The sequence below is a fragment of the Silurus meridionalis genome, chromosome 26, assembly GCF_014805685.1.
Source record: "Silurus meridionalis isolate SWU-2019-XX chromosome 26, ASM1480568v1, whole genome shotgun sequence".
NCBI classification, from domain to species: domain Eukaryota; kingdom Metazoa; phylum Chordata; class Actinopteri; order Siluriformes; family Siluridae; genus Silurus; species Silurus meridionalis.
This window is the reverse complement of record NC_060909.1, coordinates 18,451,872-18,476,831: the sequence shown is the minus strand read 5'-3', so window position 1 is coordinate 18,476,831 and position 24,960 is coordinate 18,451,872. Positions and strand designations below refer to the sequence as shown.

General features: G+C 40.1%; 2 protein-coding genes across 2 annotated transcripts; one reads left to right on the top strand and one right to left on the bottom strand.

Moving 5' to 3' along the window:
* Positions 1-1,370: 1,370 nt before the first annotated feature.
* Positions 1,371-5,442, bottom strand: LOC124379819 (programmed cell death 1 ligand 1-like). The gene is made up of 4 exons (XM_046840398.1): positions 5,430-5,442; positions 5,094-5,120; positions 4,691-4,996; positions 1,371-2,443 (listed from the first exon to the last, which is right to left on the bottom strand). Exons 1-4 carry the CDS (start codon positions 5,440-5,442, stop codon positions 2,346-2,348), a joined length of 444 nt encoding a protein of 147 aa, XP_046696354.1. The 3' UTR covers positions 1,371-2,345.
* Positions 5,443-10,285: 4,843 nt separating this feature from the next.
* Positions 10,286-24,737, top strand: senp7b (SUMO specific peptidase 7b). Its single transcript, XM_046840397.1, has 23 exons — positions 10,286-10,911; positions 11,672-11,772; positions 12,319-12,398; positions 13,069-13,163; positions 13,677-13,854; positions 15,452-15,528; positions 15,804-15,920; positions 16,582-16,623; positions 16,900-17,016; positions 17,623-17,656; positions 17,832-18,038; positions 18,195-18,409; positions 18,495-18,592; positions 19,630-19,746; positions 19,856-19,975; positions 20,180-20,272; positions 20,638-20,717; positions 21,807-21,867; positions 22,328-22,371; positions 22,677-22,680; positions 22,807-22,875; positions 23,991-24,141; positions 24,248-24,737. The coding sequence occupies exons 1-23, from the start codon at positions 10,807-10,809 to the stop codon at positions 24,392-24,394; spliced, it is 2,352 nt and encodes a 783-aa protein (XP_046696353.1). The 5' UTR covers positions 10,286-10,806; the 3' UTR covers positions 24,395-24,737.
* Positions 24,738-24,960: the final 223 nt, after the last annotated feature.

The window sequence follows — 24,960 nt, the reverse complement described above, 5'->3', positions numbered from 1 at the left end:
TTATTTGTATAGCACTTTTAACAATGAACATTGTCTCAAAGCAGCTTTACACAGAAAATGTGGTAATAAAAATGAATAAGATTATCTTTATAAGTGTAGGTTTGTCCCTGATGAGCGAGCCGGTGGCGACTGTGGCAAGGAAAAACTCCCTGAGATGGCATAAGGAAGAAACCTTGAGAGGAACCAGACTCAAGAGGGAACCCATCCTCATCTGGGTGACACTGAATGTCCATTTATTACTGATAAACGATGTTGCGGGGTGCAGTGATGGTAATCAGAAGCGAACTGCAGTCCTGAGTCAGTGTAGCAAACTGTTGACATTAACTACAGTCCAAATCCATCCTCAGCGCTCCCGTTCTTACTCCGAAATTTCATGGAACCCCAGGGCGTTGATGAGAAACTATTCCCAGCTACACAGAGTGGCCTCCAATCGAAGAGAACACTATCCAGAGGCAGGCCAGGACGAAGTGGGAAGATCCACAGAGGGGAGAGGGGCAGGAACAGTGGTCACTGGAACCTCAGGAGCATGTTTAACTCGACCGAGAGAGAGAGAGAGAGAGAGAGAGAGAGAGAGAAGAGGGGTGACAGGAAGAGATGGATATGAATTATTATGTATCCTTATTGTTGTATAGAAGTTAAGGACATTGTGCATTTGGGGACTCTGGCAAGACTCGCTATGGCAGCATAACTTAAAGGGAGAACCAAAAGTTAACACAGACATGAGGGATCACTGGGATAATTAAAGTCCCACCACACCACCATCAACAAACCTGAGTGAACGTGTGAGAGTGAGGGGACGACAGCATACAAATATCCCAGTTCACCAAACAATCCTTTTCCTAAGAAAAATATATCAAATAAATGTGTATTTAGCCTCGACTGAACATTGATTGGAAGGCTGTTCCATAACTGTGGGGCTTTATAAGAGAAAGCCTCCTGCTGTAGTCTTTGTTATTTGAAGAACCAAAAAATTGCCTACACCTTTTGATCTATGTAGGCGTGGGGGATCATGACGGTACAGAAGTTCTCTCAGATACTGTAAGGTGAGACCATTAATTGCTTTATACGGTAATATTATTCACGTGAGCCTCAAAGGAAAGACTAGGGTCAATAATCACACCAAGGTCTTTGACTGCTGTACACACTCAGACAGAAACACAATCCAGAGATGCTACGTAATCGGAAAGTTTACCTCTAGCTGCATGTGGTCCTAGTAAAAGTACTTCCATCTTATCCGAGTTAAGCATAAGAAAGTTATCAAGCATCCACTGTCTAATGTCCTTTACACACTCCTCAACATTGTTAAGCTGATCTCTCTCATCTGGCTTTGCTGAAATATACAGCTGTGTATCATCAGCATAGCAATGGAAGCAAATACCATGTTTATGTATAATTTCACCTAGAGGCAGCATATATAAAGAGAAAAGCAGTGGGCCTAAGACAGATCCTTGCAGAACACCAAACTTTACCTCAGAGAGTGTGGAGAACTTACCTTTTCCATCAGTCAAATAAAACCTAAGCCAGGAGAGAGTTGTTCCCTTTATTCCATCAATATTCTCTAGTCTTTTTTTGTCACATTCAAGAAGTAATAAGTCTGATATTAATGTTTCATCTTTTTTTAATCCACTGTAGTTATTTTATAACTATGTAAGCACTTGTTTATTTTATAACTTTAGCATTATGGCCTATTAGTGCTTAGAACCCTAAGCAGTGTTGCATGACAGCATGATCCTTCCACACATTTCACTTCTTGTCCTCTTCAGAGAGCAAATCCGAATAACAACGCAGATGAGCTAAAACAATGAGTAGCGTTCTGTTATTCGGATTCACTCTCTGTGCTTGTCCTGATGCCGCTGTTATGGTCACTTCCTGTTAAAAGAGTTAAAGATGTCAGTAAACAATATGGTAGAATAGCACATGTTCAACATAGACCCTTTACAAATGGCTTTGTCTAATACATCTGAAAGAAATTGTGTCATGTGTCAGAGAGAAACTGAATAAAGCAATCAAATTAAATTAAAACAACACAGCAAAAATTAAGTATAGATTAATCCTTGCTACAAAAAATTGCAAAGAAAGTTAAGAAAGTTATTCAGTGTGGAGCAGTAAGAGATTTTATCCCGAGAGGCTTCGGGTAATCAAGCAAAACTTGTCGAGCCCTGTATCATATTTCAGGTTTAGCAAAACACACTAACTAGGGTAAGCTTTCAAATAACATTTATAAACCAAAGAGTAAAAAAAAATGTTTAGCTGCTCACCCTTTCATGAATTTCTCCGAATGGCGCTTCAAGAGATTTTCACTAAACACCGTTTACAAATGAATTTCCGTTACATCGAATGTAAAATTAATCCAGATGTCTGTTCTCTTTCTCCACGATGTTGACATTTTGAAAGTTTAGTGCAGCTGTCAAGTTCTTGCATCTGTGTCTCAGTTTTCTTCTTCCTCCAGGCATGAAATAAATGTGTCTCTGTGATTGGTCAGGTTTTGCCCAAAAAATTTTTTAACAGTAATTTGATTTACAGTAAATGAAAAATACTGTTTTTTAATGCCGCCAAGGGGAACTTTCCCATAATGCATCTATACAATACAGTAACATACTGTACTATAATTGTCCTACAGTAAAATACAGTTTATTTTACAGTTAAACACTGTGTAATTTTTGAAAAATTGTTAACAGTGACAACAGAAAATTCAGCACAAGGCTACTCATACAGGAAAGGAGTTGTTGGCATTGTACCCTTTGTATACTAGGTATTTTAGATGGTTAAAGCTGTACTTTACATCACTTTCAGACTTCTAAATGCGAGTTTCCCTGGAAGTAAAGGAAGTTAAATTGACGGGGCATGCGATCGTCTTTAACATTGAAAAACCTTAGTAAATACAGACGGTTAGAAGACATACACAACCTAAAATAATTAACAAAAACAAAGCAGGAATAAATGAGAATACAATGAATTTAAAAAGTCTACAACCCCTTACGAAACTGCAGGTATTAAAAAATGGAAAGACAGAAATAACTGATGATAATGATTTCCTGCAGACAAAAATCTCAAGGAAAAAGATATTAAATAAAAAAAGCAACACACCCTAGTTGATTTTCACTACTTATTGATGATTTTTTTGACAGTGTTCCATGGTGCAGTTAGTGCCTTCAATCTTCTTTTTCTTCTTTCGGCTTCTCCCATTAGATGTCACCACAGCGGACCATCCGTCTCCATACCCCCCTGTCCTCTACATCTGCCTCTTTTAAACCAACTACCTGCATGTCTATCCTCACCACATCCATAAACCTCCTCCTTGGTCTTTCTCTTTTCCTCCTTTCTGGCAGCTCCATCCTCAGCATTCTCCTACTGATATACCCAATGTCCCTCCTCTGCACATGTCCAAACCATCTCAATCTCATCTCCCTCACCTTGTCTCTAAAATGTCCTACAAGTGCTGTCCCTCTAATAAACTCATTTCTAATCCTGTCCATCGTCCATTCCCAACAGAAACCTCAACATCAACTCTGCTACCTCCAGCTCCACCTCCTGTCTTTTATTCAATGCCACTGTCTCTAAACCGTCAATATTTTTTAATATCCCTCTCCTGGTTGGTACCTTTGAGCAATTAAGTCTCTTAGTTTCTTTGGCAACGTTTTGTGGCCCATGGCTCTCAGTAGAATGCAACTCCAAATATTCAAGAAGTTTCTACAGCAACAGCTGACATTTATCTGGATTTTAATCAGAATCACTGTAGTTAATGGCAGGTGTGTCATTTACCTACAGGCCTTATTTTAAATGTGACTGTACAGGAGTCAGAGCCCCCATTATAAAAGGGTGTGCAGGTTTTTTTTTTAATTAAAATATTCCCAATTATTAAATATTTATTTTCATTATGGGCTCTTGTTTGCTGGAAGATCACATTCAAGAAGTATTAAGTCTGATATTTATAATGGTATTTTTGTTTTTATATTTTAAAAACCTGCAATTTCATAAAAGGTGTGTAGACTTTTTAAGTCCACTGTAGTTATTTTATAACTATGTAAACACTAAGTAGTGCTCAATCTTTCCACACGTTTCAATTCCAGTCCTCTTTAGAGAGCGAATCTGTACTACAGAAGGCAGATGAGCAGAAACACTGCTACCCAGTCTGTGCTTGTCGTGATGCCGCTGTTACGGCCACGTCCTGTTAAAAGAGTTGAGAATGATATGGTAGAATAAAACATGTTCACTAATGACCCTTTAAAAATGTCTGTCTAATACAGATGAAAGAAATCGTGTCATGTGTCCACACGGTTGATATTTTCCTCTTTCAACTGCTTAAACAAATCTGCACTAGCACACTCCAAAGTCTAGTGAAGCATCTTTCCAGAAGAGTGGAGGCTGTTATAACAGCAAATGGGGATTAAATATGGAATAGGATGTTAAAAAAAATGTCTACAATTATTGATCTTTTTTTCATTGGCCTTTTCAGTGCTGCTGGGTTCTAACCTGCTCAACTATATAAATGAGATATCTGGATAAGAACCTCTGCCAAATGCCTGAATGTACTAAACACACGGCCGTCTGAACACAAACGCTGGAGCGTTTGGAGCTGCTCTACTGCCAGTTTCTGTTCTAGAAAACGAGCTGTCTGTCTATTAGAATCTGGAAATAATGCTATAAAATAAGAGTTAAGGTTTAAAAAAAGAAAAACACCCATACTCACCGTTAAGCCTCAGTTCTACATGGACAGTATTGGTGTAAGGGATCTTACAACTGTAATTTCCTGCATCACTGTAGATCACATCACTCAGTCTGATGGAGTAATTACCTTCTGTGAACTTTGATGGAAAACTTTTGACTCTGCCCCTGAACACAGCATCCTGTTCATATAAATCCTCTTTACCTTCAATTATGTCATACACTGTCTTGGTGGTATTGCATCGCCAGAACACGTCCTTTTCATAGCCACGAGCTGAACACGGTAAAATCACAGAGTCTCCTTGAACAGCTTCAATTGTGATGCTCTGTGCTGAAATTAAAAATACAAAACAGCAGATATGCACAGAGAAATTTACATAAAAAAACTGCAATTCATGTCCTTAATGATGTATGTGTTATGCTCTTACCTTTATCTCCCAGAACTGGAAAGCAATCTGAGACAAGTTCAGCAATAAGTTAAATAAAAAAAATAAAAACACATATTTACAGCAACAATCTATCACTCAAACAAGCAGAAAAAATCCCATTAAACTCCCCTCAACCAGTCTGACAATTTTCTATCGATTCTGTACATCATTTACACACATACCCAAAGTAGAAAATAAATCTGTAGCATCTTCTTTCCATTTCTTCAAAGGCAAATCCAATTTAATCACCTATTGATAAAAACAGAGAATTGAGGAATGGCATGTTTACTGTCCACCACTGAAGAACAAAAAACGAGCTCTAATCAAATACTGTACACATGTTTATCATGTTAGTGATCTTTAGTGCTTTGATGCCCCTGTCCCAAAAGTCCCCATGTCTTAACTGACCACCATGCAGGGACACCACAAAATAGAGAACACATTTTTTATCCATAATAAAAGTGAACAAACCAACAAACAATGGCATTTATATTTTAATAAGTGCTTGAACACTGGGGAGGTCATGAGTTCATACAATAAATAAATAAACAGACTAAACACCCACCCCTTTTATTTTTATATTAATCCTGAGCTGTGTGTGTGTGTGCAACAACAAAGCTAAGTATGAACACTGATTTCTTTTGTAGTAAATTCCATTCTACATACATAACTTTGTTAAACTGCAACACGAATCCAAATCAAATCGACTGGTTGCAATCAAGGGAAAGATAAATTCGGCCAAGTACAGGAATTTCCTGGACGCAAACCTTCTCCAGAGTGCTCTGGACCTCAGACTGGGCTGAAGTTTTACCTTCCAACAAGACAATTACCCTAAGCACACAGCTAAAATAACGAAGGAGTGGCTTTACAACAACTCCGTGACTGTTCTTGAATGGCCCAGCCAGAGCCCTGACTTAAACCCAATTGAGCATCTCTGGAGAGACCTAAAAATGGCTGTCCACCAACATTTACCATCCAACCTGACAGAACTGGAGAGGATCTGCAAGGAGGAATGGCAGAGGATCCCCAAATCCAGGTGTGAAAAACTTGTTGCATCTTTCCCAAAAAGACTCCTGGCTGTATTAGATCAACAGGGTGCTTTTACTAAATACTGAGCAAAAAGTATGCAATATTTCATAGTTTTTCTTTTTTTTAAATCTGCAAAAATGTCAACAATTCTGTGTTTTTCTGTCAATATGGGGTGCTATGTGTACATTAATGAGGAAGAAAAATGAACTTAAATGATTTTAGCAAATGGCTGCAGTATAACAGAGTGAAAAAATTTAAGGGGGTCTGAATACTTTCTGTACCCACTGTATATACACACATACAGGTGCATCTTAATAAATTCAATAAAAATGTTTGGATTTAATGAGCTGATAAGAGTGTGACACCATGAGCCTCCGATATTAAAATTTTTCACAATATTCTTATTTTCTGAAATACTGAATTTTCATTAGCTGTAAGCCATAATCATCAAAATATATCAGTGTTTGTGATTAGTCTATATAATATACGAGTTTCACTTTTTGTATTGAATTACTAAAATAAATCACATTTTGAATGATATTTTAATTTATTGCGATGCACCTATATATATGTTTTAGGGCTGTAAAAATGAACGCTTTCATTCATTTTATAAACGCATGATTAATGCAGCACCCATTTGTTTGTTCGTTTTTTTTAATAAAAATATAAAAAATAAATATAAAAGAGGCAAAATGAAAACTTTAAACGCAACACACATTTATTCATCGTGTTCTTTCTTTACTCGGATATAAACAAATTTTTAAAAATCAACTCCACCGAACAATACATTTTGATCAACAAACATTTGTTCTACTGATGCACCAAGTCTCAAATCAAGCCCCAAAATCTGCCATGATGTGCACGTCCGACAAATAAAACCGTCCATGTGGAAACTCAGCAAAAGTTCCATTTGGTGTCCTGATTTTTTTATGTAATTTAAAACACCATAATTACTTAAAAACATTTACAAGAATATTTGGTCTTCATGCTCTAATGTTTCACTAATAATAAGCATACATTGCATAAAGCATCTATATTTGTCCATGACCATGTTGAGTATTAAAAATGTGAAAAGTATTTATTTAAGGTGCATTTAGAACAAAGTAAAATGTGTGATTAAGCACAAGTTAACACATGGAAATCATACATTTAATTAAGATTAAATATTTTTAAGGATTGACAGACCAAATATATTTATATTTAATACTTACTGAGAAGTAGTGAGATGCATCATGTTGGGTTTTTCATCAGTGCAGATAAACTAATAAGGAGCACATTTATAGTCCCTCTTATCTCCTCTATAGGCTCCTCCTCCTTTTTCTGTTTAGATTTATATCAAAATATTAGGTTTGCCATCAAAGTCCTAACCCTAATTTAAGTAAGATCTTATTTACCAGAATGAATTAAAAAAATATTTAGAAATAATTGTGATATAAATGTTAAAATATTTTCTAGTTAAGATGCATACACACACACACACACACACACACACACACACACACACACACACACACACACACACACATATTCGAATCTCTTCCTTCTTGGTCACGTGTTCATAGTACAGCGAATCAACGACCGCATATTTTAAATGTAAATAACTGTAGTTTGATTTAAAAAAATGCGATATGAACACGTGACACACGCCGTTGCGTCCCTCTGTCCAATAGCGCGCTGCCAAATGGGTTTGAATTTACTTTTAATTTCTCATCCGTTAACATTCAGACCAATTTTATTTTATTCAAAATGTAAAGTATGCAAATGAAGAAGGTGCAAATGCAAAAAACTAAAACTAATAAATATTCGTGTTTGACTTTCAAATCTTAGATTTGCACACTGTACACTTGTACAAAGTCAGGGATTTTGTGGGATCAGAGTCAGGTGTATGATTAACCAAATATACCAAGCAGGTGCTAAAGATCATTCATTCATATGTACTTTGCAACACGTTCATTAACTCAAAAATAAAACAGCTGCAGAGGTTTTAAAACTGGAGGTTTAAAACTGGGTGAAAAAGGAAAACTCTGTCACTAAGGTAAAGTTGTGGAGGACAATCACGAGTCAAGTCGAGTCAAGTCAAGTCAAGTTTATTTATATAGCGCTTTTCACAACAGACATTGTCTCAAAGCAGCTTTACAGAATTTAACAGTGAAGGTGAATGGTGTGCATTTACCCCTGATGAGCAGCCATGGTGACTGTGGCAAGGAAAAACTCCCTTAGATGTTATGAGGAAGAAACCTTGAGAGGAACCAGACTGAAAAGGGGACCCCATCCTCATTTAGGTGACATCAAGAGTTTGATCATAAATCTTTCCACAGTACAGAACACTGGAGAGTGAGAACTAACATGAGCACTAGAGTATAAGATTATAATTAAATGTTCTTTCTACAGTCTTTGGTATAAAAGTAGGAGCTACTGAGCTCAACATTTGTGATCATCACAGATCCAGCAACAGCTTCTCCATGCCAGAGCCTTTAAACACTCCAGGAGGTCCAATGTGAAAGTCATACACCATACACAGTTAAATGCCATGTAGAAGCCAATCAGCAGTTAAGATTATTTTTTCCGGATAAATAACGTGATCTGGCTGCAAGCATGTTTGTTACCAGGCAACAAGGCCTAAAAGGTTTCCAGATCAGAGAAGGAGATGGTGGAAGAGTGGTGGAGAAGACATCAAGAGAGACAGAAGGGGAGAAAGTAGAAGAGACCATAGAGGAGACAGTGGAGGAGTCAATGGACAAAACAGAGAAAAAGAAGGCATTAAATGGGAGCCCCATACCACATTAATCACGGTTTCAAAATGTGCAACAAACATTTACAACACAAAACACTATTCATAAGATGAAATGTGTACTTTCTCTCTCTCTCTCTCTCTCTCTCTCTCTCTCTCACACTCACAACTTGATCTACCTGCTCAGGGCTCAAGTTCTGCAGACCTAAGGTATGTGTATAGTACGTACACTGCTGTTCAGTGAACTTGTTTGGGGCCAAATTTCTTTTTATTTTTGATTCATTTGTATTTTTTTGTATAAATTTATCTGCCTTTTATCAGATTTACCAATTGTTATCATTTATATTGACACTGGTCAATTATGAACAGAAGGTAAAATTGATCCGCTAGCAAAATATTGAGAGAATTAGTTTAGGACAGGGGGGCTGCTGTTGCAAATGTTTACATCGTTCCTCCCTAACAGATGTAATCTCATTCCAAAATCTGAAACTTAAAAGCCCTCCACATATTTACTGTCTGTAGAAGTCTGGCCAGAAATGGCCTTCATGGAGCCATATTTTTTTTTAAGTTGATATATAAATATATACCATTCAAAAAAAGCTGTCAGTGTTGATGACCTACAAAAGAACATAAATGGAAAACAAAACAACAAGAAAACAAGACATAATAAAGTTGAACAAACCGACAATCATAATGGCATTTATTTTATTTTATTTATTTTAATAAGCTGCATTGATTGTACCCCCTTAAAAGAGTCACTAAAATGGGTCTGATACACTTCCCATTAAAAAAACGATATTTTCAAATATATTTTGAAGCTATATACAAAAAAAGGCCAACAAAATCTATTTCAAAATATATTTACAATAATTTACATATCCAGAAATACTCATATTTTATATATATATATATATATATATATATATATATATATATATATATATATATATATATATATATATAAAATTATTATTTTTTTTTATTAATTAATTAATTTATAATTTTATTATGCACCTACACAAGTAATAATGTATATGTAAAAGACTACATTTCATTCTATCACAGTGAAACGTTGTAAATGTAATCAATCAACAGACAAATCTTTTAACTCTCACTTTTTTATAAGTTTTTTATTTGTGTGTTGTCTCAGTTTGCAAATCGTTAAATATGATTGATCTATGTGATGCCACCTACAGGAAACTAGTTTTTGAACGTTTGATATAAGGATCAGAAAAGAGCTTGAGCGAACTTTCCGTGTTTCGAGTGCCACCTACAGGAAACACGGCGGTACTGTCCGCGTGCACGCGAAGGGGAGGTAGACTTCAGGCATGGGGTCGGAATTTGGCACAACACCGCCACTGACTTGATTTTATGAGCGTTAAAATCAAGCAGCACTTGTGGTCCTCCGCGCCACAAGGTGTCAGTAGTTAATTCTCTCTGCTCGCTGGGAGAAAGACGGAGAAGAAGGAGGAGCCGGAACAACATTAGCATTAGCTTTGCGTAGCTAAGCATTAAATCCTGGTGTCTGCTGTATACAAACTAGTTATTAAACCCCCTTTTTTAGAGGCGTTTTATTTTTGCTAATCGGGTTTTTAGTGTAACAGTACAAGTAATTGCGTTATAATGAGATTATAGCTCCGTTTAATTTAGTTAGCTACGTGCTGATATATACAACTCCTACGTAATGAACGTTAGCCAGCTAGCTAGCTCAGGGCTGTAAATAGGTTTTAATCTGAGCAGTGCGGATTCGGTTTTCGGATAAATGTCTGGAAGTGAAGAAGAAGGACGTGTTTTATAAAACGAGACCAGGAGTAACGTTATCATCTGCTGCGTTTTGACATTTATTTACGGTTTTACTCACGTCAGCCTAGAAAATATCTCGCTTTTTAAACAGTGTGCATTATGCATTCATAAAAGTTAAATTTTTCCCCTGTGTAATGACGCATTATAAAGATGGGGAGTCCGTTTAAAATCCCGAAGATGAAGCAACCTTCGGCTTCCTCTGGCATTCGCATGACGTCACCACTGGCGAAGCTTCAGGATGACGTCACACCCAAAGTAGGACACCTTGAATAATTATGTGGTTGTCTACGAATTGTTCGACGAATTGTTTTCCACTCACAGACGAATGGGTAGCGGGGAAAAGAAAACATTCCCGGATTATTCTCAGAATATTCCCCGATTATAGGTGTACGGTATTCCCTCGATGCACTGTAGATGGGTATTGTCTTTATAGGGATTAGTGTTTGGTGCTTTTGGACTCTTTAGTAGAGGAGGAGATGATGAGTGGAACGGTTGTCACTTGGTTGAAGTTCACCCGTACTTGTTGGAAACATACCAAAGCAAATAAGGTCATGAAGATCAAGCAGATATCAAAGCAGGTCTAAGAGAAAGTTCTGGAAAACTTTAATCATTAACCCAGGGATTTTGGCCCAGTTGTGGGTCTGACAGAAAGACAGTGATCAGGAAAAAAAAAAGATTATTTGGAAGGGAAAACAAGTGGTTACAGAATGTGATGCTACCACCCCCATGCTTCACTTTAGAGATGATGCATTTTTAGTTTTGCAAGATCAGAAATGTTTCACGCTGTGGTGGTCCTGAGTCGTCTTTACGGATGTTTCAGTGTCTTTAAACTCGCTGTTTTTATCGATTTTCGATTTGTGCGTACCAGATATGTGTATATGTGCCTCAGCCTTTAACTTTCGCCCAGATTGTTCTGTAGCTTTTTGGATGTCCGAGATCCTGTTTTTTTATCGTTTAAGTCAAATGCCTTAATTAAGAGCCAGTCGTAATGTTCGGATGCTTCCTTGGTTTACAGTCACCCTGGAATCGAGTCCCTTTTAACAAGCAGAAGCCGAACGGAAGCAGCTGCGTGAACGGAAGGAGAGAAACGAAGCCTGGATTCATTGGAGCAGAGCGGTGAGATACAGAACTCACAACATGGACAACATGAACAGCGTGCCTAGGGTGTGGTAATTAAATAAAATAAAAGTAATAAACAAAACCAATCTGATCTTGTGCTTAATTTAGAGCTGAATTTCTGTAGGCTACCACTACGGGGCAGTGTTGGACTGGACACTACGGTTGCATACGCTATTCCTTTATATTATTTGTTAATGCAAATTTAAAAACAGCCACCTGATGGCGCTGCTATCTTACATTTTTTAATAAAAATACACATGACGAGTGTATCAGAATTTATTGAGCATTCGGTAAGAAAAATGACGTTTTTTCCATGCAGTGTGTGTGTGTGTGTGTGTGTGTGTGTTACTAACCCAGTCAACATTTAAATTACTATCCCATCCTGTCTTTCTTTTAATTAATAAAGGATAAAACTAAGAAATGAATGAAATGTGAAAGCCATCAATACACAAATATATATGTGTGTGTGTGTGTGTGTGTGTGTGTGTATGTATGTATGTATGTGTGTGTGTGTGTGTGTGTGTGTGTGTGTGTGTGTTGCAGATGGAGACCCAAGAGAGCGTCAGACAAGCTGCGTCAGCGTGAGGACGACAAACACACCCCCGCAGCTAAAAAGCAATGTGGTGAGGACGAAAACACCCAAGGTCAAAGGTTACGTTCGGACCAGGGTGCGGTTCAGGTTTTCAGATGCTAACGAGGGAAACTTGCTTACACGCGCATTAATTAGCTCTTAAAGTCCAAAATTTGCTCTCCTTTAGTTTTTCCTCATTTCCTTCATTATTCATTTCTTACTCCTTTTTCCTTCTCTGTCCTCGTTTCTCGCCACTTCTGCTGGAAGACCATTTTCCTGGCCTCATAACGCCGATAAAGAAACAAGTTTCACTTTATAGAGCTTTAAAACGAACATCCTGCTGTTTTTTTTTTTTTTTCCTCATCTTTTCTAATCTTTTTCTTCTCCCGCTCGCTTGCTTCAGTCTCAAAGGCAAAGACTTTCTCTAGAAAGTTCTAAAAAAAATTTTAATTTTTGCTTCAAAATATGTCCGAAATAAGGACACCTGAGCATGACTGGGTTGTGCTTTTTGAACATCCTGTCACTTCTAATATATCTGCATCTTATCTGCTGGAACAGGTTTAAGTCTGGTATAGCATCCAAACAAGTCCTGTACAATTGTGTGCCTTGAGTTTGTGGAAGTTTCACACATGCCGGGAAAAGTCTGGTGTCCTAATACTTTTGCTCACTTGCACTTTGATCTTCGGTGCGTAATCTCTTCTCTTTTCTTTCCTGTCCTTTAGAACCCAGGCTCAGTGAGAACCTCCATCCTTCACAGCCCGAAGACACAGAGACGAAGACGACGGCGTCTCCGGTCCGAGACACACAACAATCTGTGGTGAGATTTGTGCTTTTTATAGTTACTACTAAAAATACTGAATATGGAATATACAGGGGCATTGTCATGCTCTAGATTTGGGTTGCCTGGTGCCTCCAAGATTCAGGAAGAACATGCATTTGACTGGAAAGTACTGACAGGTTTTTAATGTGATTCAGAAGAACGAGTCGACTCATTGAGTGATTCGTTAATTTTCTACCGGACTCGCATGAGCAAAGCATCGCGAAATCTTCGTAGGTTATGTACAGGACACAAAATTGAGTTGTTTACCTCTCGACTCTTCTAATCCGAGATGTTTGTTCTTTTGTCATGTGACTCCAATATACGCTATGAAGGCAATTAAAGGAACGACATTCATAGTCACTAAAATGATCCGATCTTCCCGTCACTACTGGAAAAGACAAGTGTCCCAATACTTTTGGCTATGCACACGTATACTGTGGGGTACTCATTTGTAAAAAAAAAAAAAAAAGATGACTCGTTGAAGTAACTATATTTCTTTCTATGCTGAAGAACACGGGGGTAAAGGACAAGCCGAACGGACGGCTCACACCCGAGCCCACCGAAGACGGAGTGCGTGCGACGCTAGCGGGGACGCCCGCGGACGCCGACTCTCCAAACACCAGGAAACTCCGCCTCAGACTTTCGCTTAAAACGAACAAGCGAGGCAGAGCGAGCTGCGCAGAACCCAGTGCGTACACGACTCTGCATGATCGTGATTACAATTACTTTCTTTTTTTTTTCTATCTGTATGCACACCAGCGACCGCAATCTACCACTCAAACGTCGCTCACAACTCAAACCAATAGACACCAGTTTAGCATTGTGATTGTGTATTGGGATCGTTTGTTCATAAAGGATTCGTTCTTGTGAACGAGTCTTCAATGTGACTCAGTTATTTACAGAAAACAATTGAGTCGTTCTTCTCAAGAGTCCTCTGGTCCGAGTCGTTCGTTCTTTTGTCACGTTCTTTTCTCCCGTAGACACAACGCGATGGATCGGGTTTTCGGGGTCGGATCTTCTCATTATTGTTATAATAACTATGGGAGTCACATGATGAAAGAACTAACGACACGGATCAGAAGATATATGAGGTGAATCGACTCATTCTGTTTATCACAATTTGTCATGTTTACATATTTAGAAGTGTGTGTTTAGGTGTTAGGGATCTGCTTTAGAGCCTGATAAATGAGTCAAAAAAGGATTTGTACATTTTGAAGAACGAGATTCGAAGAACCAAGTCGCTCAAATGACCCGATCTTTTCTTCTTTATCTTGAGGCAGTTTCCATGGAAGGAGGTGTGGCCTAAAGTTTGAAGGCGGAGCTTAGCATTCACCAATCGATTAAATTTTTTTCGAAGCCTGTCTGCAGTTTTGCAAACCGGTTGACATCTAATGCAAAATCCTAATAAAGTGGATCGATTTTTGACAGATATTCGGCGCGCGGTCGGTTCTATTCGCTCCAGCGTTCTGTCCTGTAGAATCGCTTTTATACACTTTCCTGGAAGTGCGACTGGGAAAAAGTGTTTCAGTTCTCATTTTGGGACGCTTTTTATTTTTTTCCGTGTTTTTTTCCAACATCGGCCCTCAGGAACTGGAGAAGGTGCGAGGGCTGAGCGTGGCTAGTGTGCAAAGCGAACTGATACAAACCGAAACCCTGAAATCTCATTTCTTCTCGTAAAATTGGAGTGTAATTTCTTCGTCGTATCGCTACGCCTTCATTTTCTTCCTCAGTGTCAGCGTTTGCGTATTTTCCGACCAGCTTCCCAATATCGTTCCCAACGTTTTTTTATCCCGCTATAACCGGATAATTAAAAGCACATTCAATAATCTCCTAATGCTCGTGGCAGCGATGTACCTCTGAGCTCAGCGTTTTCGCAAAAAAATACATCAGAACTGTGGCTTTTTCTAATCCACAAACTTTTTTTTTTTTTACAGCCATTAACCATTTTGTTTTGGCTTCTGTTTTTTTTTTTTTTGTTTTAGGTTTTTTCCTGACCCATATTTCCCGCCAGCTCTCAAAAAATAATCACTTTACTTTTCCACCCAACCCTGGATCTTACACCACGCCACTGATGTGTGTCTTTGAGTCGAAACAACACTATGTAGACAAAAGTTTGTGGACACCTGGGCATGATAGGATTTCACGTCTTTTTGAACGTCCCATTTGCACTCCACTTGCTGTTATAATATCTTCCACTTTTCAGGGAAAGATGGAGATTTGTGAATGTTCATCTGTGTGTGTGTGTGTGTGTGTGTGTGTGTGTGTGTGCGTGCGTGCGCGTACAGTTGTGCTATCCAGTGGTGATGAAGATGAGGGAGAGGATGAAGCACACAGAGGTGCTCAAATAAACCCTGATGTACAGGTGTGTGTGAATGTCAGTCAGATTCTCTCTCTCTCTCTCTCTCTCTCTCTCTCTCTCTCTTTCTCTCCCTTACCCTGTTTCTTTTTCTGTCTGTCTTTCTACATTTTTGCTCTCTGTTTATGTCTCTGTCTTTATCTCTGATCTTAAGTGTCTCTTTCAAATTTTGTATCTTTTTTCCCCTATGTTTCTTCATTGGTCTTCTTTCTTTGTCTATGTCTCTCCCTCTTATGTCTCACTTTGTTTTTGTCTTACTGCATTTTCTCTCTCATACACAGAAGAGCCAAAATGTCCTTTCCGGAGGTCAGAGTTCATCTTCTCCTGCCACCATGGAACTCGCTTTCTCCACTCTGTACTTTGGCATGACGCGGAGTTACGCCAATGGACCAGTCATGGTGTGTGTGTCCTTATTTTTGCATTCCTCAGTTTTAGCTGTTTTTCCCGCTGTTCCACTGCATGGTTTGTGAGGAAATGTGTAACACCAAGAACACAAGAAACGAGCGAATGTTCAGAGACACCAAACACAAGCTGCATGTTCTCACAATTAAGCAAAGAATGTACAATGTGCACATCTGGTATTATTCCAGCTGTGGCACAATGTCCATCGGCAGGACGCTCCTCAGATGCATCATGTAAGGCCAAGTAGTACGTCTTGTAGTGTGCTGTAATATCTGACGCACGCACACCCACGCACACCCACACACACACAGTAAATGTTTTTTTTTTTTGTTTTAGGTTTTTCCTGACCCATATTTCCGCCAGCTCTCAAAAATAATCACTTTACTTTTCCACCCAACCCTGGATCTTACACCACGCCACTGATGTGTGTCTTTGAGTCGAAACAACACTATGTAGACAAAAGTTTGTGGACACCTGGGCATGATAGGATTTCACGTCTTTTGAACGTCCCATTTGCACTCCACTTGCTGTTATAATATCTTCCACTTTTAGGAAAGATGGAGATTTGTGAATGTTCATCTGTGTGTGTGTGTGTGTGTGTGTGTGTGCGTGCGTGCGTACAGTTGTGCTATCCAGTGGTGATGAAGATGAGGAGAGGATGAAGCACACAGAGGTGCTCAAATAAACCCTGATGTACAGGTGTGTGTGAATGTCAGTCAGATTCTCTCTCTCTCTCTCTCTCTCTCTCTCTCTCTCTTTCTCTCCCTTACCCTGTTTCTTTTTCTGTCTGTCTTTCTACATTTTGTGCTCTCTGTTTATGTCTCTGTCTTTATCTCTGATCTTAAGTGTCTCTTTCAAATTTTGTATCTTTTTTCCCCTATGTTTCTTCATTGGTCTTCTTTCTTTGTCTATGTCTCTCCCTCTTATGTCTCACTTTGTTTTTGTCTTACTGCATTTTCTCTCTCTCATACACAGAAGAGCCAAAATGTCCTTTCCGGAGGTCAGAGTTCATCTTCTCCTGCCACCATGGAACTCGCTTTCTCCACTCTGTACTTTGGCATGACGCGGAGTTACGCCAATGGACCAGTCATGGTGTGTGTGTCCTTATTTTTGCATTCCTCAGTTTTAGCTGTTTTTCCCGCTGTTCCACTGCATGGTTTGTGAGGAAATGTGTAACACCAAGAACACAAGAAACGAGCGAATGTTCAGAGACACCAAACACAAGCTGCATGTTCTCACAATTAAGCAAAGAATGTACAATGTGCACATCTGGTATTATTCCAGCTGTGGCACAATGTCCATCGGCAGGACGCTCCTCAGATGCATCATGTAAGGCCAAGTAGTACGTCTTGTAGTGTGCTGTAATATCTGACGCACGCACACCCACGCACACCCACACACACACAGTAAATGGTTTTTTTTTTTTTGGCTTTTATTGACTGTGATAAACAGTTACAGCCTGGTGCAGAACATCTCACACACACACACACACACACACAGACACACACACAGAACGTTCTGTCTGAAATACAAGCCATATCAAGCACCAATAAACAGGAGTAAGACTGTGTAAACCTTGCGTGTCACCCCATGTTCTCTGACATCAGGTCATCTCGCTCTCTCTCTCGCTATCTCTCTCTCTCTCGCTCTCTTTCTCTCTCTCTCTATTTTTTTTCTTCTCTCTCTCTTTTTTTGTAGATCACAGAAGAGAGCATCTCCATCCAGCTGAAAGGTAAAGCCCACACAAACACACACACACACACACACAGAAAAAAAGTCATGTCAGGAATACAAAACGTTCCATTTTTATGTACGGTGAAAAATAGGAAGTGACATCAGCATGCTGTCGTTTCTCAGAGTTGAAGAGCAGATGAAGAAATCTGGTTTTGAATATGTCTTTGGGTCAGGGGCAGAGGCAGACGGCGGTGACGGCGAGTGTGTATCGGTGTGTGTGGTTCCTTCGGAGCTGCAAGCATATGGCGTGTGGGACCCTCGCGGCTTCGAGTCGACGGAGCTGCGTGGCTCTTCATCCTCCCTCCTCTTCTTCAGTTTGAGCGACGCTCAGGCCCGACTGATACACACCGAACTCTCGGCGCTGCACAAACACACATCGGGTGCGTTTACAATAGTGCGGCGGAGTCTAAACAAACTTGCGGTCCGCCACTTAATACGTTCATGTAGGAACTCAGATTGTGACTTTGTTCCACAAGTAAAAAGGACTGCAATATATGTATGTATATTTACATACATACACACACTTTTTTTTTTAGCCCCGCCCTGCCCGTTTGTATTGGTGCACCTGATTGGTCGGTTGGACGAGCTGCAGGAGGCCACATTAGCATCTCTGATGGACATGATGGCTTTAAGGAGAGGACAGCCATCCTTAGGGACACCTCTGTCCCAAGAGGACGGGCTGAAGCGGGTCCTGAGGCACCCCCGTGGTGCACACTTCCTCAATCTGCTGGGGAGGAAAGTAACCAGTCAGGTGAGCCCTTTGCCTTGTCCCCACCTCCTATAACCTCAGCTTTAGATTTCTGATTGAGTTCTAATTCACCTGTGCTTGTTTGCAGGAGAGTACCAATGGGACCAAAAGTACCAAAGTTCCAGAGGTTACATGTACCAGACACACACTTCGCAGCCATACAAGGCAACCAAACATGCCCAGAAGGTACACTAGGACTTTTTTGTTTATTTTTTATTTTTTTATATTAACAAATCACTCCTCCAGTTTTCAGTCTGGCGTTTCCTATTCCTGAGCTTCTCTGCATTCTTTTCAATTCCTTGGTTTCTTGCGCTTCCTTCTTGCTGTGTGTTTCTTGTTTCCTTACTTGTGTTAGTTTTCTCGCTTCCCTCGTTACCTTGTTTCACAAATTACCCTCGGTTCTCTCCGTCTGTTGCTGGTGGCATCTTTTGCTGCCTCATTTCCCCAGGTGCCTTTTTTCCCCTTGATTGCTCGATTGCCTTGTTTTAAACAAAGTCCTTGATTCTCTGGTTTCAATTTCTTTGCTTGGTTCTTTGGGTTTTGTTCCTCTCGGTTCTTGGCTGCATCATTTACTGTGTTCGCTCATTTCTCTTGTTTCTTTGGCTGCCTTGATTTCCGAGGGTCCTGGGTTCTCTTGTTTCGTCATTGTTCTTTGGCCCTCTCATTTTCCTAAGATTGTGTTTATTTGTCTGCCTCTTTTCCTGAACTTCTCTGGTTCTCCTGGTTCTATTGGTTCTAGGGTTAGAGCTCCCTCATTTCCTTTTAGCCCTCCTTGTTCTTGCTATGTTTTTCCCATGTTTTCTGTCTGTTTGATCTCAATCCTGCTCTGGCCCTGGTTCTTGTTTGTGTTCTTGTGATATGAGCTGCATTGTAGCCTTTCATGATGATTACCGGAGCAGAAACACCCCCGTCTCCTTCCTCTCACTCCCGTACTGGTTGATAATTGTGATTAAGCTGATTCAGCACTTTGTGCTTTGCTTGGCGGCGATTCGCTGGGCTCTTTTGGAAACTTGTTTGTGTCACTGCTTTAGGTTTTTTCCATCAAGTTTCCACGAAACCTTTTGAAGTTGGGCTTTGATTAGTAAACCAAGACTGCCATGCACGAGCCTCGCAGAGCAATTTCGTAAAAAACTTTCCAAAACAGTTGCCCAGAATATGACAAGTTGGTGTTTTGTAATTGCTCAATGTTTGTATGTGTTTCTTTTTCCACAACATCCCATCAGGTTAATCCAATACCCCCCTCCACCCTGTAAAGGCGGCATCACCGTGACAACCGAAGACCTGGAGTGCCTTAGGGACGGCGAGTTCCTCAACGACGTCATCATCGACTTCTACCTCAAGTGAGTGCCGCGATCCGACCCGTGTCGATGTTTATTAATTAAAATGTTGTTTTATTTACATTCTAATTAATTGTATGACCTCAAGGGAAGTAAAATTGATACTCTGTAGGTACCTGCAGCTGGAAAGAGCGGATCGGGACGTGGCCGAAAGGTCGCACATCTTCAGCAGCTTCTTCTACAAGCAGCTCACACGCAAACCAAACAGCAGCGAGGAGGAGGCCGGCGGCACGTAAGCACCGCACACATACTCTCTCTCTTTCTCTCTCACACACACACACACACGCTTCGACACGCGTACTGTGTACAATAAATGTAAACTAGACATAACACATAAATCTAAACCTACACGCATAATATATATGAAACACATAAACCCTTGCAGTCTGAATGTATACACATGATGTTTGTGTGTGTGTGTGTGTGTCTTTCGCAGAGCCCAGTACAGACGACACGGCAGAGTGAGAACGTGGACCAGAAATGTCGACATCTTCAGCAAGGACTACCTCTTCATACCTGTCAATCAAGAGTAAGTTTTTTTGTTTCCCCTTTTGGACACACACACACACACACACACACACACACACACACACACACACTTTTCATGGAGAAAAGGTGTGTTTGATGAAGTCATGTCGTTGCTTAGAGACTGAAGGGGCAAATGAGACAAACAACATTGAGAGGGAAACATGTACTTAACAATCTCATACACACATACACAAGTTTGTCCAGATGTTTGAGCCACAGACTCGACTTTAGTATGGTTTGCGAGAATGCAGGTGTCTGGTGAGATAGAGCAGACATTGTGTGTGTGTGTGTGTGTGTGTGTGTGTGTGTGTGTAAGATATTTCTATCTTTCAACCACCATCTCTGTCTCTCTCTCTTTCTCTCTAGAGCCCACTGGTACCTGGTGGTGATCTGTTTCCCGGGTCTGCTGCAGCCCGAATGTGTGTCGTGGAAGAAAAGCCAAACAGGTGCTCTACACACACACACACACACACACACACACACACACACACACACACACACACGTGCGCTCACACTCCCACACGTCTAATCGAATTACTTCCAGCAGTACTTGTTCCCTGCATGTGGTTTGGATGTCTCCCGGAGGTGTAAGAACAACTCGTTTCGGGTCTAAAATGACACGATGATGTAAACACACGCAGTCACGGAGAAACTGATCACACACTCCGTCTGACGCTCATTTATTCCGTTTGTTTTGAAAAATCCGTACATTTTGACTTGATTTTTTCTTTTCACAGCTTTTACAGCTCGGATAAACAACATATTATAATGCAAAGAAACTCTGCTCTTCTGGGAAGATGTTCCACTAGATTTTGTGCAGAGTTCTTCGAGCTTTCATTCAGACACAAGGGTGTTCATAAAATTAGGCACAGATGTATGTGAAGTGAGTAGGCCTGGAGCTCTATAGCAGGAGATCTTCCACACATCTTTCCAACCCATGGAAAGCAGATGTTCCTGGCTTTGTGCATCGTCATGCTGGAACATGTTTGGGTCTCCTAGTTCATGTAAAAGGGGAACATTTCATACAATTGTGTGTTTCTCAAGAGTTTGAGGAAGAACCACATATGGCTGGAAAAATCTTGCTAGTTTCATCCCAAGGACATTCAGTACAATTGTTTGTCTCAAACTCACACACACACAAATACACAGTAGGTCAAAAGTACTGGGACACCTGAATTGTATTGAGATCGGATGCTTTAGAATGTCATTTTTCCTACATTTAAACTAGGAGACCCAAACCTCTTCCATAATACTCCTGTGTACAAAGCTGCTCGTGGAAGATCTGCATGGGTTAGAGTGGAACATCTGCTATAGAGCTCCAACCCTACTGAATGAATGTGAACGTCTGTCTATCTGTCTATCTGTCTATCTGTCTATCTATCTATCTATCTATCTATCTATCTATCTATCTATCTATCTATCTATCTATCTATCTATCTATCAGATCAAAGTACACTAACCATGACTTGTCAAGTTGAGTGATAATTCACAGACTCATAAACATAACCAAATAAATAATGTGTGTGTGTTTGCAGGAAATTCGGCTGATCCAAAGGGCAATTCAAAGGGCAGCGCTCTTAAATCCAGCGATCTTTGGTAACACACACGCACACATACACACATATACACAAGACCTTTGCCTTTGAAAACCTTGGACAGTTCCCAAATCTCTGCTCTTTACCGAGAAGAGCAAATCAAATACACAGCAATAAATATTGATCTTATGATCAGACGCGTTAAGGCTAAGAGGCACTGGCGCACTTCACCAGGCTGTATTTACAGGAGGATGTCAGCGCTAAGCCGGGGAAAACGCCGGGTGTTTTGCCAAACGTGTTTATAAAGTTTTGGGACATTTTCCAAATGGCCTCGTTGGCTAAACACTCGACATGCCTAAACCCCCCATCTGGATGTTGCTTGTGCTTTCTATGTATAACTTAGCAAAAACTTAAACACAACCCTCATTATGCTTTTTTTTATTTGTATTCAAAAGTATTCATTGGATATAAATGATATAATCGCAGTAATCATCAATGGACAACATGTGGGTGTGTTTCAGGACTGCACTGTGCTCACCTGCCAGAGGAACATGGTCACCAGGAGGTAGGAGAGCTTCTGAGAACTGTTTCAATTCAGCTTATTAAAATGTATTTCATTTGTGTGTGTGTGTGAGAGAGAGAGAGAGAGAGAGAGAGAGAGAACTAAAGAAAAAGAATGAAAGAAAGTGGTGTTAAAGAAAGAAGGAATGAAAGAAAAAAGTGGTATTAAAAAAGAAAGAAAGGAAGGTGGTATGAAATAATTGTGGAAGAAAGAAAAATAAAGATAGCATGCATGAAATACTTATGCATCAGAAATAATTAAATAAATAAATGACTGTACTGGTACTGGCTGTTACCATGGTAACTAAGGCAAGTCATCATGTATGTTACTACGTGCCCTGGAGCACATGCTGGAGTTCCACACACACTAAACAAACAACAGAGAGAGGGGCATGTAGGGTGAGTGCTGATCTGATTATTCTCTCTCCTCTCTCTCTAGGCCTTGCATTCTAATCATGGATTCTCTGAAGCTCTCCAACCACTGTCACATCTGCACGCTGTTACAAGAGTGAGTTTAACACAACTTTACTGTAGATATTGATATTATTAGGTATTATGTTGCCTTGTAGTTATGAAAGATGATGAAGCCTTTAACGTAAAGTTAAATGGGGAAATTCTTGTTTTTAAAGCTAAAGTGAAGTTGATGTAGCAGAAACTTGCATAACTAAAATAAATGAGTGATGGTAAAGGTGAAGAGCCCTGGAGTCTTGATGGAACATGTAATGGTCTCAGCCTAGTTCTTTCTATCGAACGATAAATTTGAAATAATGTGGAGATGACCTTATAACCCATCCCAGATGTAGAAATGCCTTTTCTCTGTTTGGCATGATGTGGAGTTTCAGAGGTTCTAAATTTTGATTTGATTGATTGATTGATTGATTGATTGATTGATTGATTGATTGATTGATTGATTGATTGATTGATTGATTGATAGAAAGAAAGAAAGAAAGAAAGAAAGAGAAAGAAATATAAGTGGTATTAGAAAGAAAGAACAGGTGGTTGGTGAGCTGAATGTGGGAAGTTCATTAGTAACATTAGGCTGTTGATGACTGAAAGTAGGAGGGGTCTAGATGTTTTCCCATTTTTCCCCCTGGAGAGGACGACATAACTTTTGTTAGCTTTGTGCTCGTTGTACACACCCAGGATCTGCCTGTTACTGTAGCATGAGAGTATTATTTATGGACGGCTTTTCCTGGGACAATAAAAGGCAGAACAGCACAATTTGTCTGTTACAATAAAAATGCCTTTAGACTGCAAACGACTCATTTTGTTTTCGCTGTAGGAGCGTTTCTGATTTGGATTTTACCCAAGATGCACGTGCACGCACACACACACACACACACACACACACACACACACACACACAGAGAGAGTTTTGAGATATGATGAACACGGTAAAAAGCATGGTGGTACAATACTTCAGACTGTTGGATATATATATAAAAAAAAGCACTATTTAGGAAAACAAACAGCTGTAAAAACAGGCGATCTGGCAGGAGATACGCTGTCCAAGGTGGTGGGTGGGGTTAATTGGAGCACATGTGCTTCTCTGAGGAATCGCTGTGACGTTGCCGGAGGAAGCGCACTCAAATTGACCCGTCCTTTTGCTCCACCCCTTTTCAGGTACCTCCAGGTGGAGTGGGAGGTACGAAGAGGAACTCCACGAGTGTTCAACAAGGACAGCATTAAAAGGAGCCATTGCAAAGTGCCTCTGCAGGACAACAGCAGCGACTGTGGCCTTTACCTCCTGCAGTATGTCGAGAGCTTTCTACAGGTACACATACGTTTGGTACATTGTGGCGTCGTGCTGCCATGAAAGAGAATCGTCATGTCCGTATAGAATTTTGAGACGTGACTCGAATCTTTTCTGTCCCCGTCAGAACCCGATCGTCCACTTCGACCTTCCGCTCCGTCTCGAGCTCTGGTTTCCGCGGCAACAGGTCCGCCGAAAGCGAGCCGAGCTCCGTGAGCTGGTACTCCAACTGTATCAGGAGCAAGTGGGCGAAGTCGTGCGGGGCAGCCGCTGACGCGACCGGGGGGCGGCTTTACACAGACGTCCGTTGCCTCCTCATAATGGGACGAGCTCCAATCCCAAGAGCGACTCCGGTGCTGCACGGACACGTGAAAACACGACTCATCATTAAAATTGTAATATCATGTTTCTTTAATTCCACGACGTGAAATCACCTCGACGAGGTTTTAGTGTGAGAGAACACAACGCTGTGCAAACAGAACTTAGAGTGACACCGTTTTACAAAGATATGAAGATTATTTGTGTTTCCTGTTTATTTATTGTTATTTTATATTTGTATAATTGGTGTTTTAATATATGAAGAAATAAACAAATAAAACCAGAGATGTATCGCTTGTAAAAACATGTGACTCTATTTATTATTATTATTATTATTATTATTATTATTATTGTGTGTGAGGGTCTCCCAGTTCCAGAAACTTCCAGAAACCTAATGCATGTTGCTGTGCTTTCAGATCGCTTGTGCAGCTGCAAACAATAACAGCCGGCGTTTGTTCCATGCTGGAGCTCCTTCTGCTTTTTGTCCCTCACGGGAGTGTGTATGGGCTGGATGTTAAAAAT

Excerpts from the sequence above, each read along its gene's own strand:
- senp7b (XM_046840397.1), top strand. The coding sequence starts at position 10,807 with ATGGGGAGTCCGTTTAAAATCCCGAAGATGAAGCAACCTTCGGCTTCC. Across the intron at positions 20,718-21,806 it reads GTGGAAGAAAAGCCAAACAG|GAAATTCGGCTGATCCAAAG; the intron begins GTGCTCTACACA and ends GTGTGTTTGCAG. Across the intron at positions 22,876-23,990 it reads ATCTGCACGCTGTTACAAGA|GTACCTCCAGGTGGAGTGGG; the intron begins GTGAGTTTAACA and ends ACCCCTTTTCAG.
- LOC124379819 (XM_046840398.1), bottom strand. Across the intron at positions 4,997-5,093 it reads TCCAGTTCTGGGAGATAAAG|CACAGAGCATCACAATTGAA; the intron begins GTAAGAGCATAA and ends TTTTAATTTCAG. Across the intron at positions 2,444-4,690 it reads TGTAGAACTGAGGCTTAACG|GAAGAAGAAAACTGAGACAC; the intron begins GTGAGTATGGGT and ends TCATGCCTGGAG.